General features: G+C 40.0%; 1 protein-coding gene across 1 annotated transcript in view; it reads right to left on the reverse strand.

Annotated features, from left to right (window-relative positions):
• Positions 1 to 20184, reverse strand: part of LOC114655495 (E3 ubiquitin-protein ligase TRIM47-like) — an 81620-nt gene that overhangs the window by 11397 nt on the left and 50039 nt on the right. Inside the window, exons 6-7 of the mRNA XM_028806537.2 lie at positions 2622 to 2846; positions 174 to 279 (exon numbers count right to left, since the gene is read on the reverse strand). Coding sequence (XP_028662370.1) covers positions 174 to 279; positions 2622 to 2846 — 331 coding nt within the window. The remainder of the gene's footprint in view (positions 1 to 173; positions 280 to 2621; positions 2847 to 20184) is intronic.

Raw genomic sequence — 20184 nt, forward strand, 5'->3', positions numbered from 1 at the left:
CAGAGAAAAAGAAAGCTTGAATGAAATATGAATGTTGTAACTTGGAGGATACACATTTGCATATTTTTAACAAACAAAGCTATGAGATGATGCAAGGCTCACCAAACCTGGAAAGAAAACTGATATTGCACAGAATCATTAACTTTTTCTGAAAATTCATTTTTGATACACACCTCCTGTAAATGGACCATCTTTTCCTATCCCTTTAAATATGCTTTTGTTAAGCTTCATAATGGAGAGATCTCTGTCTTCTGGAAGTTTGTAATCAAACTTGAAGTTCTGACAATAAAACAAAGAGACTTTAAAACATTTTTAATGCAATAAATAACACATTTTGGTATCCAAAATAAATGCACAACAGAAATTAATTTATATGTAATTTTATCTTGGCTAGTGTGGGATTCTTCTGCTGCTGTTTGCTGTCACAGCATGATCTGCCCCAAGCGCCAAGGCTTTAGTTCATTCTCAGTCAGCACCCAAGAGTGGGCACATAAGTTAAAGAACACAGGCAGAAGGAAGAAACCCAAAGTCTGAGCGTGCAGCATTCCTTTGTTTGCATCTCAGGACATGAAAAACGTGAAGGTTCTACAAACAAATGCTGAGCAATAGGAAACTAGTAGGTAGCAGATGCCTGAGCCATACACAAAAGAGACCCTCAGACATTCAAAGTAGGCCTTGCAGGCTACGGGCACTCACAAACCTAGAACCTAAGGAGTATAATGTGCTCAGAATCAGTCTCTGGGTTGCAGAAAGCACCCTAAAATATCCACAAAGCACGTCCATGACATATGTATGAGGAATAAAAGTAAAAATGATAAGAGAAATGGTACAAAATGTCATGGAAGTGAGGGTAAACACCTGTATATTGTGCAGGACAAGACTTCTAGGTTTTGTCCTCTATGTGTGGGCATTTATGTCATCTTAACAGGAAAAAAAATGCATTTCACACTGAATTTTCAGAATTCTAGGAAAAACTTGCAGTAGGGACTGTGACACCTTGAAAACATGATGAAATGATCCACTTTTAAAATGAGACAGTTACCAATAGGGATCTTCTATGGTTATACAGTAAATGAGTGTGTGCCATTTACAAGGTGTATACTGTAAGTGTTCTCAAAGACCTGACCTATTAGGAGAAATATTAGTAAAATAAGTGAGTTGTATCACTGTGATTGCTAATACACTTATTATGATGCTCCCAATGTTTTCTTGTTCTTTAAATAAAGTCAGTTGTTTCAGGTGTTATTAGTACTCTGGGACATAGAGATGTGCCCAAGTTTAATCCACGGTTATTAAAATGCTTTTTAAATTTCTCCCAATTGTAGTTAATTTGCTTGGTATTCTCCATGGAACATTTGATGTGTGGAAGCTTCATTTCAACATTCTGAGTCGGTGGCACAGTGGTAATGCTGTTGTCTCTCAGTAAGAAGACCAGGGTTCATGTCCTGGGTTCTCCCTGTGTCTGCATGGGTTTCCTCCCACAGTTCCAACACATGCAAGGTAGATGGACTGGCGTTACTAAACTGGCCCCAGTGTGTAGTTGGGGTGTCTGTTTGTTGTATGTGTTTGCCCTATGATGGACTGTCTAGGGTTTGTTCCTGCCTTGCACCCTATGCTACCTGGGATAGGCTCCAGCACCCCCGCGCAACCCTGTTCAAGACAATGAGGTTTAGAAAATGACTAACTGACATTCTGGGTGCTGAACAGACACAAGCCTTAGCCATGTTTTAACTGTTCACGCACAATGCATTCTACTGGCCCATTAACTGTGCTTCTTAACCAGTTTGCTCCACAGTGGTGACATTTTCTTTTGTTGATGTCATGGGCTGACTAGGGGTCTCATTTATAAAAAAAATTTGTGGCTTTGAACATAAAATTATGCTTATGGCAAAAAAGAAAAAAAAAATTATAAAAAACCTACAAATTTAGATTTGTATGCAGTTTAACCAGTCTTCTTGTAAATGTGCATACATGAATGTGCTTCAAAGCCCACCTGGTTGACACCTTGAAACAACATAATATGTATCATGCTAATCCGCCTCACACATATGGAATCACAATGCTGCAGACCATCATTGACTGGTAGAGCATCCACTACCTTGATGTATCCAGCCATCAAGTACAGCACGAACAAACAGCAAGGCATCTGCCACCGCTACTTTCCCCTCCTAATAAATGAATTGGGGGTAAACATTTGTCAGTCTCATCTTAGCATCACCAGTGACTTGTATATAAATGGAGTGAAACTGCTTACGGTTAACAAAAGTAGCATCACTCTTACCAGGCACTCTTGCTTGAAGTGGGCACTATTTGGTGAGTACCAGCTGTGTTTTAGCATAAAGGAACGTATAACACAGCATGGCTTAAACCCCAACCTAGCGTGTCCAATCAAATGCTACGATACTCTTGCCCTCAAAAATGTCAGGTGGACCACCAAATCCCCCACTAGTCTATTGAAAATCGGACTTAAACAGAGAGCATTGGCACTTACTGTACAAGACTGGCACCCTGTTTGTTACTACATGCAAATAGGCCTGCACTTCCCATGATTCTGCAATGGAATAAGCAGGTTGAGAAAACTAATGGATACATACTGTATTATAGTTCTACATAATTTATACCTGCAAGAATGAAATGTGGTCCTCTGCCTCTAGAAGTTTCTCAAACTCCGTTTTTTTCTTCTCCAGCTCAACAATGTCTTGCTCAATCTTTTCAATAAATTCACCAGCACGATCCTCTTGTTCCTTTCTTTTCACTTCAATTCTGGCAAGTATCTCTGCTCTTGCCCTCTCAATGGCACGGAGGGACTCTTCTAGATGCTTGTTAGCTTCAGCCAGGGCAGAGTCCTGTCAGCAAAAAAACAATGCAGTATTTATAAACAAAGAACACTTGGCACCAATTACAGGCTGTCCACTTACAGGGCAGTCAGTCTACAACAAAAACCCAACAATGTAACCGCAAATTCACGGCAACATACTAAATATCGAAGGAGCTCTGACAAAACTCCAATGGCACCTAGGATTGTGCCCGAGATTATGCTACACAACAGACAACAAAAGCACGATAAAGAGTCCTAGGTTTAGCGGTATTTTATCCACCTATCTCTGTGTTTGATTTGAAGTCCTCTCCAATTATTTTAGAGAATATTTCAGCTATAAATTTCACTGGGTTTGTACTTTCATGATTCGCAGGGAGACCTTCAATTCTAATAGTATTCCTTCTGCATCCATCTTTAAGTGCAGCAAGTCTATCTCAGAGTACTTTGCATTCAGAATTTGCAGCCATTGCTTTGCCGTCAGCGGTAGATGCCAGTTGTTCAGCTGCTTCAATTCGAGTCGTAAACGTTTTCCAACTGAGCGCCAAGTGCTCTCTGTTTATTCTCAAACTTAGATGCATTTTTTACTGTATTTGTTCCTCAATTTTTTCTACCATACCTTTAAAGGTTGCCTCAAAGCAATTATTTAAATGTTTTTCCTCGTCTTTAATATCCTAAAGCAACTTCTCATTTGTCTTGTGTATGTCCTTTATTTCCATCCTTATATCATTTATTTGTTTCTTTAAATCATTCTTGAGCTCCTTTAAGTCTTGAGCAGTGGCTATTGCGGCGACCATTACCTTCCGTTCAGACAGATTGTTTCGGTCTTCTCCATTCTCTGTAGGTGAAGTGGCAAGCCCAGTTAAAATTGATGTTCCTGGCTCGCAAGTAGTAGTTGACAGCGCAGAAGGTAAGGCCATTTTCAGTTTCAATGAATCTTCTGGAATCGATGACCTATCCTGACCTGACTCGCTTGCACATTCACTCCCACTTTCACTCTCAGCTGGAGATGACGCAGCAGCGTCAGGTCCCAGGAAATCTGTGCTTTTGCCTATTTGTTCCAGGTCAGTCTCTGAAAGACCGTACCTTGAGCTTGGATTTGATGCCTGTCTAGGCTTGGATGAAGCTTTAGCTTTCTCCTCTATTTCTTTCTGAGCCCCTTTCCTGCCGCTCATGTTTATATATGCTTGTATATACTGTAATTGAACCCCCTCAGGTTTAGTAAATATAGGATACCCCAGGATGATAAAAAATAAGAGAAAAAATAACACCACTGCTAATGGAGTTCCGCTTCAGACGTCCATCTCCCGTAATGGACAAAACCAAAACAGATCGTAATTTCAACGCACAACTTTTTAGTAATATTAAAAAAGCAAGTTTACATGGGGGACTCCAACTATCCAAATATTAACTGGGACAACCTTGCAAATGGTGGAGCACAAGAGTTTTTAGAAGTAATCAGTTACCGTTTTTTAGCACAGGGTGAATTCTGTCTGGATTTAGTATTTTATAATAATAGAATTGAGGGTGTAGAGGTGATAGAACCATTAGGGTCAAGTGACCATAATACAGTTGTCTGTATTTTGTAAGAGTGCGGATGCAGAGACTAAAAGGCAAATTTTGAGCAGATGTGGCAAAGTCTATTGAAGATAGATGCAAGACAGGTACATGCCTAAATTTGGAATAGGAAATTAAAAAAAAATTCTGCAGTGGGTTAATAAAAAATGTTAAAGAGAAAGCTGCAAAGGAAAAAACAGCTGTACAAGGCATACAAGACTAATGTAAGAGCCAATCTTAAGTGTTTGCTTAATTTAAATAGAATAGAATTTTCTGTCATAACTATAGATTATGATATAACCTTTCACCCCCTGTAAGTTAATATGAGATAGAACTTTCTTAGCTTATACAGTGATCCCTACTCGATCGTGGGGGTTGCGTTCCAGAAACCCCCGCAAAAGGTGAAAATCCGCGAAGTAAAAAATATGGTTATTTTTATATATTTTAAGCCCTTATAAACTCTCCTACACTCTTACAAACATTTCCCACACAGTTATACAGCATAAACCCTTTACAGTGCATCCGGAACGTATTCACAGCGCATCACTTTTTCCACCTTTTGTTATGTTACAGCCTTATTCCAAAATGGATTAAATTCATTTTTTTCTTCAGAATTCTACATACAACACCCCATAATGACAACGTGAATAAAAGTTTGAGGTTTTTGCAAATTTATTAAAAATAAAAAACCTGAGAAATCACATGTACATAAGTATTCACAGCCTTTGCTCAATACTTTGTCGATGCACCTTTGGCAGCAATTACAGCCTCAAGTCTTTTTGAATATAATGCCACAAGCTTGGCACACCTATCCTTGGCCATTTTCGCCCATTCCTCTTTGCAGCACCTCTCAAGCTCCATCAGGTTGGATGGGAAGCGTCGGTGCACAGCCATTTTAAGATCTCTCCAGAGATGTTCAATCGGATTCAAGTCTGGGCTCTGGCTGGGCCACTCAAGGACATTCACAGAGTTGTCCTGAAGCCACTCCTTTGATACCTTGGCTGTGTGCTTAGGGTCGTTGTCCTGCTGAAAGATGAACCGTCGCCCCAGTCTGAGGTCAAGAGCGCTCTGGAGCAGGTTTTCATCCAGGATGTCTCTGTATATTGCTGCAGTCATCTTTCCCTTCATCCTGACTAGTCTCCCAGTTCCTGCCGCTGAAAAACATCCCCACAGCACGATGCTGCCACCACCATGCTTGACTGTAGGGATGGTATTGCCCTGGTGATGAGCGGTGCCTGGTTTCCTCCAAACGTGACGCCTGGCATTCACACCAAAGAGTTCAATCTTTGTCTCATCAGACCAGAGAATTTTGTTTCTCATGGTCTGAGAGTCCTTCAGGTGCCTTTTGGCAAACTCCAGGCGGGCTACCATGTGCCTTTTACTAAGGAGTGGCTTCCGTCTGGCCGCTCTACCATACAGGCCTGATTGGTGGATTGCTGCAGAGATGGTTGACCTTCTGGAAGGTTCTCCTGTCTCCACAGAGGACCTCTGGAGCTCTGACAGAGTGACCATCAGGTTCTTTTCTTGGTCACCTCCCTGACTAAGGCCCTTCTCCCCTGATCGCTCAGTTTAGATGTCCGGCCAGCTCTAGGAAGAGTCCTGGTGGTTTCAAACTTCTTCCATTTACGGATGATGGAGGCCACTGTGCTCATTGGGACCTTCAAAGCAGCAGAAATTTTTCTGTACCCTTCCCCAGATTTGTGCCTCGACAATCCTATCTCGAGAGGTCTACAGACAATTCCTTTGACTTCATGCTTGGTTTGTGCTCTGACATGAACTGTCAACTGTGGGACCTTATATAGACAGGTGTGTGCCTTTCCAAATCATGTCCAATCAACTGAATTTACCACAAATGGACTCCAATTAAGCTGTAGAAACATCTCAAGGATGATCAGGGGAAACTGGATGCACCTGAGCTCAATTTTGAGCTTCATGGCAAAGGCTGTGAATACTTATGTACATGTGCTTTCTCAATTTTTTTATTTTTAATAAATTTATTAATTTTATTTTATTAATTTTACCCCATTATGGGGTGTTGTGAGTAGAATTCTGAGGAAAAAAATGAATTTAATCCATTTTGGAATAAGGCTGTAACATAACAAAATGTGGAAAAAGTGATGCGCTGTGAATACTTTCCGGCTGCACTGTATATTCTCCGAGATATTAGGTAAACGTACGTACGTGTACTAAGAACATAGAAAATTAGCTATGGATACTCACCAACAATGACACGATGACTTGTCCGATAACGATGAGATAAATGTTACTGCACAACAAAGGACAGCGTTACAGCTCTTCTAAAGGAGCCTCTTCAGGCGACTGTAGCACCACCATCGTCGTCTGGAGTTTCTTCTTCCACTGAAGACCGTACTAGGCGGTGTTTTGCGGGTAAGGAACATCGTGATGGGCAGTTGCTGGCACTTTTTCATTTGTGTAAGGAGGTTTTTATACACTTCCGTGGTGTCGTCAAGAGCATTTCTAAATTGCAAAGAACGAATCATTTGCCACTCGTAGAATGCTCGTGAGACGCTCGAGAGTTAGACTGGTGTCGTCTTCCTGTGCTGGGTTCTGTTGTTCCTTATCTTCTTCGCTTGCTGACTTGGTCATCTCGGCCTAATCTTTGTCGCTCAGCGGCTCGGAGTGGGCATCAAGCAGCTCACTGACGTCATCAAAAGTCATGTCGTCGAATCCTTCTCCTCCTCCTAGCTGTTTTGCCAGCCAGACTGCCTTGTCAACCGCCTAGTGATGAATTTCTTCTGCAGAAAAGCCCTTATAGTTATGCACGACTTCTGACCACAATTTCTTCCAGCATGCATTAACCGTCTCTTTCTTCATATCGTTAAGGGTTTTCTGCACGTTCACCAGACACAATGCGATCATGTACTTAAGCCAGTACTCCTTCAGGGAAAAGTCGTTGTCTGTGTCCATTGTCTTGACCATGTGTTGCAGGGCGTTCCTGGTGTACAACGCCTTGAGAGCCCAGATAACTCCTTGATCCATTGGCTGAATCAGCAACGTCGTATTCGGCGGCAAGAACTCTATTTTCACGCCTTGGTAGGATTGATCCAAGGGATGACCTCCAGCATTGTCCATAATTAAAAGGACTTTGAACTCCAGCCCTTTTTCTGCCAGATAGATCTTTACCTCCGGGATGAAACATTGGTGAAACCAATCCAATGTCAGGAGTTTCGTAATCCAGGAAGTACGAAACGGCATCCGCTACTAAAATAGGGCCGTCACATCCATATTAAACACTTGTTCAGGCCAATATCCCCTTCCTCAATGATCGCCTTGAACGTGTCGGCGACATATTTTTCGGCTGCGGCTTTGTTTGCGGAGGCAGCCTCTCCATGCAGGTTCATGCTGGCCAAGTTGAACCTTTTCTTGAATTTTTCAAACCAGCCCTTGCTGGCAGTAAATCCACTTTTCTTGCTTCAAAAGAAGTCCCAGGTTGAGGGACGTCATCTAGAGCATCCCCGGCATCCACAAACCTACGTAGCTGTTCCCTTCCTTCAACATATCCAAAACTTTTACCTTTTCGGCAATTGTTAGCATCTTCCGTTGGCGCTTGGGCACAGCCCTGGAAGCAGGAGCAGATCGTTTTGGAGACATAATGAAGGGCTTTACTATGCACAAAGATAAACACAAAACTTTGTTAAATGGTGGGACTCAAACCACCTACAATTGAACACCAGCAAAACCAAAGAGCTGGTGGTGGATTTTAGGAGGACCAGGCCCCTCACGGATCAAGTGATTATCAGAGGTGACTGTGTAGAGGGTGCAGACCTATAAATACCTGGGAGTGCTGCTGGATGATAAACTGGACTGGACTGCTAATACTGATGCTCTGTGCAAGAGAGGACAGAGCCGACTATACTTCCTTAAGAGGCTGGTGTCTTTCAACATCTGCAATAAGATGCTGCAGATGTTCTATCAAATGGTTGTGGCAAATGCCCTCTTCTACGCAGTGGTGTGCTGGGGAGGCAGCATAAAGAAGAAGGACACCTCACGCCTGGACAAACTGGTGAGGAAGGCAGACTCAATTGTAGGCATGGAGCTGGACAGTTTGACATCTGTGGCAGAGCGAAGGGCGCTGAGAAGGCTCCTGTCAATCATGGAGAATCCACTGCATCCACTGAACAGTATCATCTCCAGACAGAGGAGCAGCTTCAGTGGGGGGGTAAACGGTATCATTATACAATGTCATTGACTGTTATACCTGCCTCGCACTCTCCACCTAGCACTTTTTAACTAGCACTGTGTTTTTATCACTCTTTAATATTGTTTCTTTTTCAGTATGCTGCTGCTGGAGTATGTGAATTTCCCCTTGGGGATTAATAAAGTATCTACAAAAGAGCACAAAACTTAACTCTTTACACAGCGAAACACATTGATGCTGAATGAGTGAGACGAGATGCTGGCTAACGCAAAGCAGAATCGAATGCTGCTCTCCGTCACTGAGCCAATCAGCACCCAGGAATTTAACTGCGTGCTCCGATTGGGTAGCTTCTCAGCCATCCGCCAATAGCGTCCCTTGTATGAAATCAACTGGGCAAACCAACTGAGGAAGCATGTACCAGAAATTAAAAGACCCATTGTCCGCAGAAATCCGCAAACTAGCGAAAAATCTGCGATATATATTTAGATATGCTTACATATAAAATCTGCGATATAGTGAAGCCACGAAAGTCGAAGCGCGATATAGCGAGGGATTACTGTATATGTAATACAGTATGTTAATTAAGTTCAGTGTGTTTTAGAACAGGCTTTTAGCTAGCATGGACTGAAAGACCCATTTGCAGGTTGTAAATGGGATAGGCATACAGTTTTCTGACCATTTAGAAATGGATCAACTGTATGAGCAAACGTAAAGAAGGAAACAAGATATATATGCTTTAAACAGAACTTTTCCTTTCTTTGCTCTATCAATTTTCTTCTATTTTTATGTGAACTGTTTTACCTTGAATTTTTACTAAAGCTTTTAAAACTAAGATAATTTTATCTGTGGAATCATTTCAACGTATCAAGCTACTGCCAGAATCCCATGAAGCAAAATAAAGCTGCAGAACTTTGGTAATTTTGGGTAAACACAGCTACAGCTCAAAACTCCAAAGTGAATCAGAGAGCATATGAGAATGTGAGGTCAACCATTAAGACGAATATTAGGAAGGCTAAAAGTCAGTTGGAGAGGAATAGAGCAGATAAGGCAAAAGACGACCCTAAGAGATTGTTTTAGTATTTTAGTAGTAAAAGAGCAGTCAAGGAGGAGGTGAAGTGCATCATGAATAGTAAAGGGGAATTAAAAGATACAGTGAAATAGTGGATGCTGTAAACTAAACTAGTTCTTCACAAGTGAGGAAGTGGATAACCACCCAGAGGTAACAGGGACTACTAAGGAGGTCCTGAATGATTTAGAAATTGTAGAGGGAGAAGTACTGCTCAAATTAAATAGGCTGAATTCAAACAAATCACCAGGGGCCTCATGTATAAACAGTGTGTATGCACAAAAATGTTGCGTAAGAACATTTCCATGTTCAAATCGTGATGTATAAAACCTAAACTTGGCACAAAGCCACACACATTTCCACAGTAGCTCATACCCTGTCATACACAAGTTCTCTGCTCGATTTTGCAGACTGGCGGCACCCAGCATCAAAGCAGTGCTACTGTTCCTGTGTGGTTATCCTTTCTTTTTCAGATCCACATCCCTGACGCGGCTTTATAAATATACTGAAATTTACCGCACATTGTTTATCAGTTTAATGCATCTGATTGTAATTAACCTGTAACAATATAATGGTCCACAGAATGGTCAAACTATTCCAAATACCATAAATGCTTTAGCGTTGTTACTCTCACTGCACCACCTTCTTCTTCTTTCAGCTGCTCCGGTTAGGGGTTGCCACAGCGGATCATCTTTTTCCATATTACTCTCACTGCACCACTCGGAGTATTTATATCACTGATTCCGAGTATGAATCACAGCTGTACAGCAGCTGAACGGAAAGTGAATTATCGGTATACAGCATCAAGCGCACACTGCCTCAGCCATTCACTATTTGAACTGCTCTCATCCGACAAATGCTTCAAAGCCTTTCCTGTATGAACCTCACGGTTCAGATACAGTTTCGTCCCAAGAACTATAAACGCACTCAATCAGTCCATCAAGTGCTCCTTATAGAACTGTTTGTACTTATAAGTACTGTACAATTACCTCATTGTAAACTTGTGATACAGTTGTAATATTGCACAACCTGAGCCACTTTATAAAGGGCGTATTTACATAAGATGACGATATCATTTTTAAGATGAAATGCAGCAAAATATGTTTATCTATACTAATAAAAGGCAAAGCCCTCATTGACTGACTGACTGACTGACTGACTCATCACTAATTCTCCAACTTCCCGTGTAGGTGGAAGGCTGAAATTTGGCAGGCTCATTCCTTACAGCTTACTTACAAAAGTTAGGCAGGTTTCATTTCAAAATTCTACGCGTAATGGTCATAACTGGAACCTCTTTTTTGTCCATATACTGTAATGGAGGAGGGAGAGTCATGTATCGCGTCATCTCGCCTCCTACGTAATCATGTGAACTGAAAACAAGGAAGAGATTTACAGCACAACTCAAACGTGGGAACGAAGGTAAATGACGTTAATTGTTGAGTGTCTTTTAATACTGTGTAAGCATACATATTAACACATGTGCAATTAAACGTGTGCATTTACGGGGTGATTTCTCAGGCTTAAAAGCTCGCCTTTTATTAAAAAGGTAAATGCAAACTGTTTTCATTCTGAAGGGCACAAACCACATTACATTTCAGCCGTTAAACGCATAAAAATGTCGGTACACCAGACAAATAAGCGCAACATATTATCAGTTGTATTGTATGCTTACAATACATATAGAAATGTATTAATCGTTAACTAATAGTATGGGATGGTGTTTTTCGACTTGCGCCTTGATTTAAACAATTGCATGTCTTGGTGAGTTTGCGTAGCTTATTGTCAATATCTTTACACCTCTTTTTAAGACTTATTGACTGAAACGGGCTTTCACGAAAAAAGTTAGGGCTTTGCTACAGGATACACCCTCCACAAGTTAAGGAAGTAAAAATAAAGGTATATATTTCTGTTTTATTTAAACCTTTTAAGGTCGTATGCATAGCCCCATTTGGCTGTTTTAGTTTTTTTTTTTCTTTCTTCAGTAATATTTAATCTCCTTAAAGAAAAACAACATATGCATTTTACTTTTTTTGTATCTCTTTAGTAATATTTTAGTGTAAAACGATAACCAGTATTAACACATGTGCAATTAAACGTGTGCATTTACGGGGTGATTTCTCAGGCTTAAAAGCTCGCCTTTTATTAAAAAGGTAAATGCAAACTGTTTTCATTCTGAAGGGCACAAACCACGTTGGATTTCAGCCGTTAAACGCGCAAAAATGTCGGTACACCAGATAAATAAGCACAACATATCAGTTGTATTGTATGCTTACAATACATATAGAAATGTGTTAATCATTAACTAATAGTATGGGATGGTGTTTTTCGACTCGCGCCTTGATTTAAATGATTCCATGTCTTGGTAGGTTTGCGTAGCTTATTGTCAATATCTTTACACCTGTTTTTAAGACTTATTGACTGAAACGGGCTTTCACAAAAAAAGTTAGGGCTTTGCTACAGGATACACCCTCCACAAGTTAAGAAAGTAAAAATAAAGGTATATATTTCTGTTTTATTTAAACCTTTTAAGTTCGTATGCATAGCCCCATTTGGCTGTTTTAGTTTTTTTTTTCTTTCGTCAGTAATATTTAATCTCCTTAAAGAAAAACAACATATGCATTTTACTTTTTTTGTATCTCTTTAGTAATATTTTAGTGTAAAAGGATAACCAGTATTTAAACCTTTTATGTTACTTTATAAAGTTATTTTACACAATGTTGAAAAATTAATAAGAAAGCTACATATTTTGGCAGCTGCTGCTTTAATTTTCAATGAAATGAAAAAAGCTCTCCAAGAGAAAACCTCAATGAAGAAGAAACAGTTTGCACTATCTAAAAAGGAGAAACCCTCATTTATAAAGGTTTGCTGCAGATGACTTAACTGAAAATAAATGAATAGTTCCTATGTGTATAATACATATTTATCTATTTGACTTATGCCTTTATTCCAGCAACTTGCAACATCTGAGGTACAATTTGTTACATTACTTTTGTTTTTTGCAGCACAGGCAGGTGAAGTGACTTCCTCAGGGTCACACAGTGGTGTCAGTACCAGGATTTGAACTGACAAGCTCCGGGTTTGCTGAAATATTACTGAAGAAAGAAAAAAAACGAAAACAGGCAAATGGGGCTATGCATACAAATGTCCATCCATCCATTATCCAACCCGCTATATCCTAAATACAGGAGCCAATCCCTGCCAGCACAGGGCACAAGGCAGGAAACAAACCCCAGGCAAGGTGCCAGCCCACCGCAAGGCGCACACACCCACACACCACAGACAATTTAGAATCGCCAATGCACCTAACCTGCATGTCTTTGGACTGTGGGAGGAAACCGGAGTACCCGGAGGAAACCCAGACAGACACGGGAAGAACATTCAAACTCCACGCAGGGAAGCGAACCTGGGTCTCCTAACTGGCACCTTTCACTGCGCCACCATACCGCCCGCATACAAACTTAAAAGGTTTAAATAAAACAGAAATATATACCTTTATTTTTACTTCCTTAACTTATGGAGGGTGTATCCTGTAGCACAGCCCTAACTTTTTTCGTGAAAGCCCCTTTCAGTCGATAAGCCTTAAAAACAGGTGTAAAGCTAAACTTGCAGCACCGCTATTCAATTACACTTGCCTAATGCCTCTCCTAAGGGGAGATACTGTGGGATCTGGGCATCCGTCAAAGCACCAATCACAGGCCCGATTAGAAAGCGGGAAGCTGTGATTTGTCGTCTCCTACCCATGTAACAATCACAGCCCGTGTTACAACGCACTATGTATGTATGTGTATATGTATATATGTATATGTGTGTGTGTATGTATGTGTGTATATGTGTGTGTATATATATATATATATATATATATATATATATATATTAATATATTAATATATAATAATATATTAATATATATATATATATATATATATATATATATATATATATATATATAAATATATATATATAAAATAATATATATATATATATATATATGTAGATATGTATACATATGTATATATGTATATGTATATATATGTTTACATAACCTCTTTAACACACTACTTCTCTGCTGCGAAGCGCGGGTATTTTGCTAGTTATATTATACAGATAAAACTATCTTAAACTACATGGTGCCGCAGCGCTAGTGAGGAGCTGGAGCTTCGTTCACGGATTGTTCCTGCCTCGCTCTGTATTCTTGCTGTGGCTGGCACGACACTGGAAGGATAGATGGATAGAATAATTAAACATGTACTACGAAGATATTTCAATGTTCCTTAAAAGTTTTGAAGAATCAGCATTCTAAGCTTACAGATGGCTTAACATCTATTACAGAGCTGATTGTGTGGCGATTGGAGAAAGAAAAGTATGGACAGGAATTGGAGATTAGTACGTTTGAAAGAGACAGTACTTCTGTAATAACTTATTTCATCGACGGTCGCACATGGTGCAGCAAGCCTCTTGCGTGAGATATGAACAATCACTGCGCCACCATGTTCCCATGTTTAATAACATGCTTTCATTCCTATCATCATGAAAATGATATCACGTATACATCTCAGTATTTTAATTATTCAGAGAGCTGTAATATCTCGAATGTAATGCATTCTGTGTCCTGTCGGAGAAAGAGAAAGAACGGAAGCACGTAGTGATTCACACAAATAGAGCACATAGAAGATCAAACACAGAACAAAGCATTTAACATGCTACTTGAGAAACTAGTAAAATAAACGATTGTGTGGCGATTGGGTATTTGGAAGAAGAAAAGTAAGGACAGGAATTTGGGGTTAGTACGTTTGAAAAAGACAGTACTTCTGTAATAAAGCATTACATCGAAGGTTGTGCACGGCGCAGCAAGCATCTTGCGTAAGACATGAACAATCACTGCGCCACCGTGTTCCCATGTTTAATAACATGCTTTAACTCCTTTCATCATGAAAATGATATCACGTATACTTCTCAGTATTTTTATTATTCAGAGAGCTGTAATATTACAAATGTAATGGATTCTGTGTCCTGTCGGAGGAAGAGAAAGCTTGGAACCACGTGGTGATTCACCCACATAGAAGATCAAATACAAAACAAAGCATTTAATGTGCTACTTTAGTTACGATGGGATTTGAGAAACTAGTAAATGAAACGATTTTAAGAAGAAGTTTATGATGTTCTACTTTAATGACAAACTACATGATTAAAGTGGGAATTTTGAGATTAAAGTTGACATTTCGTGCTTTTTTCACACTGTGTGCCTATTTTTTTTTCTCTGTACCCTAAAAAGCTTTCATATGACAGTCAGGCGGTGGGCTACGACTCGCCTTTTCACGGCGACTTTCATATCTGATAACTTTTTTATTTCGGGCACTGTGCGACTTTGTGAACTTGAGCTTTCAAGTTTCTCCAACACGCTATGTCACTGGATCAACTTCCTTTTGTTGTTTATACCACTGTTTGAATCAATAAATAGTACGTTTTTCCTTGCCTCCACTTGGTATTCGCTGAAATTCTTCTATTTTCCCTCGTGCTTTTGCCATTGTCTTTTCACAGAAGGCTGAGCTTAAGGGCTATATATATTGATTTGCATATTCAAAGAGGCATAATTCTGGGAGGAGTTGGGGCGGGACAGCAGGCGCGTGCACGTGCGTTAATTTTCACGCTGACCGGGATTTATGTAGCGGAAGAATGTGGAAGCTGGCGTTTGCACATATTTCTGCATCTGGATTTTTTTGTGCGTAAGCACAATTCCACTTTTGGGCTTACGTCATGTTATAGTGCGAAGTCTACGCACAGCGTTATGCATGAGTCCCCAGGACAAGATAATACTGTATTTACCCTCAAGTTCTTAAGGAGGCTAGTGAATACATATGTAATCCCTTGACACACATTTTTAGGAAGTCACTGCGCACTGGGAAGATTCCAAAGGACTGGAAAATGGCATGGCAAATATTATCCCATTATATAAAAAGGGTGGCCTGGAAGATCCAAGCAACTATAGGCCAGTAAGCTTAATGTGCATCACAGGAAAATTAACAGATAAATTTATTAAGGATAAGATTGGTCGATGTTAAGAGTGGTGTTCCACAGGGGTCAGTGCTAGTGCCGCTGCTATTTTTAAAATAAAGAAATGGTTTGAATAGGAATATAAGTAACAAACTGGTTAAATTTGCAGATGATACCAAGATAGATGGATTGGCAGATAATTTGTAGTCCGTCATGTCATTACAGAAGGACTTGGACAGCATACAGGCTTGGGCAGATTTGTGGTAGATGAAATATAATGTCAGTAAATGTAAAGTATTACACATAGGAAGTAAAAATGTTAGATTTGAGTACACAATGAGAAGGGTAAGCCTTATGAGAATGATTTAGGAGTCATAGTGGACTCTAAGCTATCGCCTTCCCGACAGTATTCAGAAGCCATTAAGAAGGCTAACAGAATGTTAGGTTATATAGCATGGTGTTTGGAGTACAAGTCCAAGGAGGTTTTGCTCAACCTTTATAACACACGCCTCATCTTCAGTACTGTGTGCAGTTTTGGTCTCCAGGCTGCAAAAAGGACATAGCAGCACTAGAAAAGGTCAAGAGAAGAACAACTAGGCTTACTCCAGGGCTACAGGGGATGAATTATGAAGAAAGATTAAAACTGAGCATTTTCAGTTTAAGCAAAAGAAGATTAAGAGATAACATGATTGAAGTGCTTAAACTTATGAAGGGAATTAGTACAGAGGATCAAGACTGTTATTTTAAAATGAGTTCATCAAGAACACTGGGACACAGTTGGAAACTTGTTAAGGGTAAATTTCTCACAAACATTAGGAAGTTTTTCTTTACACAGAGAACCACAGACACTTAGAATAAGATACCAAGTACAATGGTAGATAGTAAGGCTTTAGGGACTTTCAAAACTAGACTTGATGTTGGGCGGCACAGTGGTGCAGTGGTAGCGCTGCTGCCTCGCAGTTAGGAGACCAGGGTTCACTTCCCGGGTCCTCCCTGCGTGGAGTTTGCATGTTCTCCCCGTGTCTGCGTGGATTTCCTCCGGGCGCTCCGGTTTCCTTCCACAGTCCAAAGACATGCAGGTTAGGCGGATTGGCGATTCTAAATTGTCCCTGGTGTGTGGGTGTGTGTGTGTGTGCACACCCTGTGGTGGGCTGGCACCCTGCCCGGGATTGATTCCTGCCTTGTGCCCTGTGTTGGCTGGGATTGGCTCCAGCAGACCCCCGTGACCCTGTGTTCGGATTCAGCGGGTTGGATAATGGATGGATGGATGGACTTGATGTTTTTCAGAAGAATTAAGTGGATAGGACTGGTGAGCTTTGTTGGGGTGAATGGCCTGTTCTTGTTTAGATTGTTCTGATGTTCTAAAAAAGAAAAAGTCATGAATACTGAATTAGTAAAATGTTAAATTTGTTTATCATAAAAATTACACCCACATTATCTCAATAGTTAAAGGGGACAACGCTATTTGTAACCTCATTTGAGGCAAGCCCACTGTAAGCACGCCATTTTAATTGGTGCAACCTGTCATCCCATTCACACTGTCATTGAGATGGATTATTTGGGTATCAGAGTTTTGGTGACCCTTCTACAAAGTGAGCAAAAACAAGTGACTATCTTATTGACCCAGCAGTATTTCCAGTAGGTTGTGTAATGACCAGCCACTCTGACTAGGCCAAGTAAAAACTTTGCTTTTAACAAGTTTTCCAAAATGGTTCAGGAGCAGTAAACAGAAAACAGATGTGAAAAATGAATATATTGTAAAGAAAGGTGATTATAAACAGAAATAATAGAAAGTACCCCAAAATAAACAATGAATTAATAAAATAAACATTACATACACTAGAACATTGCCCTCATAACAAATAAACATTATTAAACAATACACCGAAAAAAATGTCATAAACCAAACACATACAAAGTCTGCATTAGAGCAGTAACACATTAGATATTTATGAATAATGGAGCTCATCTAAATCCTTAAAGTAAAGTGAGTGTAAAAAGAAATCAGTGAAATGATACTATCTCGAAGTGAATGAGCCAAAAAAAAAAAAAAAAAGCACCAATCTCGCCAATCTGAATCCCTGTAGAATGAAATATGTGTATGAATGTTGTTGGGATTCCCTCTGCTAGTGGTCATAAAAACTCTGTTGGCAAATGAAGTCAAGATGGTGGAATATAAAGATGATGATCAAGATAGAGAGGGAGCTGAGCAGAGGTGACTTGGAGATCTTTTAACGAAAACAAGGAGACCCCCACTCAAGTGTTTTCATTATCTAGTTTACACAATGACCAATTCATAAATATGTATAAGGACAATAACTAAAAGCCTATGTCACATTAGACAACTTTTCCAGCGATTTTCAATCATAGCCTTCGTTTACATAATCTTAGGCAGTCAGTGGCGAACTCCTGTGAAACTGACTGGCTAAAGTGACATACGCAACACCCTTAAGACCAACTGGTCTGATACTCGCTCCGATTAAACCAAACAGGTTTGATTTTCTCTTTAGTCAGAGGGGCAAGGCTGTGTGTGCATGAGAGCTGACAATCAATGAATGCTCATCTGGAAGTTTAATTCTTAAGAATGTAAGCAATGAAGAATAAGGAACATGTGTGCTTTGAACCTCGCAAACAAAAGAGAGGCTCATCTTTCCGATGTCTCATGCTTTATGTACTAAAACAGAATGGAAAAACAAAAAAAGGCAGAGACGGCAGCTTCGGGTACAGCTCCAGCTCAGTCAGGGAGCAAGGGGGCTTTGGACCTCACAAACAGAAGAGAGGCTTGTCTGTCTGATGTCTTGGGAATTAGAAATACTCTCCTCAAAATTTTTTAAAAATATTACTCACTTCATGTAGTTTGTAGTGGTGGCTGAGAAAAATGTTTAATCTCATGTTTTCGTGGAAAAAGTGCATATTGAATATTCAACAGGACCTTGCAGTGACCAATTCTGTACAATGGAAAACAATGTGAAAAACATTCATGGGGAAAAATAAAAAAATCTTATTTAGCTCATGTCACATAATCCACGTGTATCCATCCGTATCTCTCTTTTATAAAAAAAAAAAAAAAAAATCTTGGTAGGAGACACTACGTGATTTTCTCCGAGACAATTTAACATCCCGCAAGAGACACTTTTAACACCCCTCGAAACAAAGCAGTGAGACAAAAGGACAGCTGATGTACAGGCTTTTAAATGATCGACACGCAAGCAGAACACACAAAATGTGTGCATTTTTGCTAAAATATTACTCACAGTTATTTCCTGGAAAGATGCTGTTCATAATAATTTCAAAATACTGTACGTTTGAATTGAAGATAGGATTCTTGACCAATAAATGAGGGGGGAGAGAACTTTACTTGAATGGACAAACTGCATGGCAAAAATCATGTGGCTCCAATACAAGGTAACTTAAATCTCTTCATGCTTTATGCATTACTGTAGCTCTTTACATCAGACCAAGTAGCTCAACTAATTACAGTATTATTTGCTACTCTATTTTGCATAGAAAGCAAGATTTGCATGAAACATTTGATGTGTGTGAAGATACACGCAGTATGTCACTCACTGACCTCACTGAGGTGTCTACAGGCTGCCACAAGCTGCACATGCACAAAAGTATTGTTTATCCTTTAAGAGTCACAGTTGCTACTAAACACATGGTTTGTGTGCTTTCATCTGTTTCTGGGTGCTAGTGGAAAGCCCAGTGCTAAACCTTTTAAATCCCAAGAGTAGCTTCTCTCCCAGTTTGGTAATGACCAACCTGTTTCAGTCTGTCTGATGGTCCCTTTAGTGGATACTAGGGGGCTCTGCCCCCTGCTCGCTTCGCTCGCCAACCCCTGGCGTTGGGGCATGACAAAGAGTGAGATGTATGAATTAGATATAGAATAGTGTGCAGGTGTGGATGATGCATATAGAAAGCCAAAAATAGAGTGTTTGGCACAGAGTAATGGTTTAGTGGAATATTTCTTTGTACACAACATTAGTAGTAAAGATGGTGTCCTGTCCTTGAATGAGTCTTCCTTGGCATGGAGCATTTATAACTTTAACTTTAACGTCAGATGAACGTCGAACACGTGAGAAGGCAACATAAAGTTGTCCATGTCCAAAAACGGGCTCAGAGAAGTAGATGTCAACCTTGTCCATGGTTTGTCCTTGTGATTTGTTGATGGTCATGGCAAATGCAGGTTTAATGGGGAACTGTCGGCGTTTCAATGTAAAAGGTAATTCTAGGTCAGAACTCGTAAGGTCAATTCTAGGAATGAGAACAGTATTGTTAGAATGTGATCCTGTAAGAACTGTTGCTTGAATAACATTGTGTGTCATGGTGTTGACGACTAAACGTGTGCCATTGGATAAACCCTGTTTTTTTTTTTGGACATAATATAGTGCGTTGTGTTAAAAGGGGCATTTTGTCTAATGAGACCGCTGTTCCAAATATCTCCGTAAGTAAGTCGTCGCAGATTTTGGGTTGAGGAATTGTAATAATATCTTGGTGAAGTCCATCTGTATTGGTGAGGGTACAATGTTCTAGTTGTAATAACCAATTGTTATATTCGGGATCTTGAAATCGCATGTTTTGTACCAAGTGTATGTT

Source organism: Erpetoichthys calabaricus, chromosome 1 (genome assembly GCF_900747795.2).
Source record: "Erpetoichthys calabaricus chromosome 1, fErpCal1.3, whole genome shotgun sequence".
In the NCBI taxonomy this organism is placed as follows: domain Eukaryota; kingdom Metazoa; phylum Chordata; class Cladistia; order Polypteriformes; family Polypteridae; genus Erpetoichthys; species Erpetoichthys calabaricus.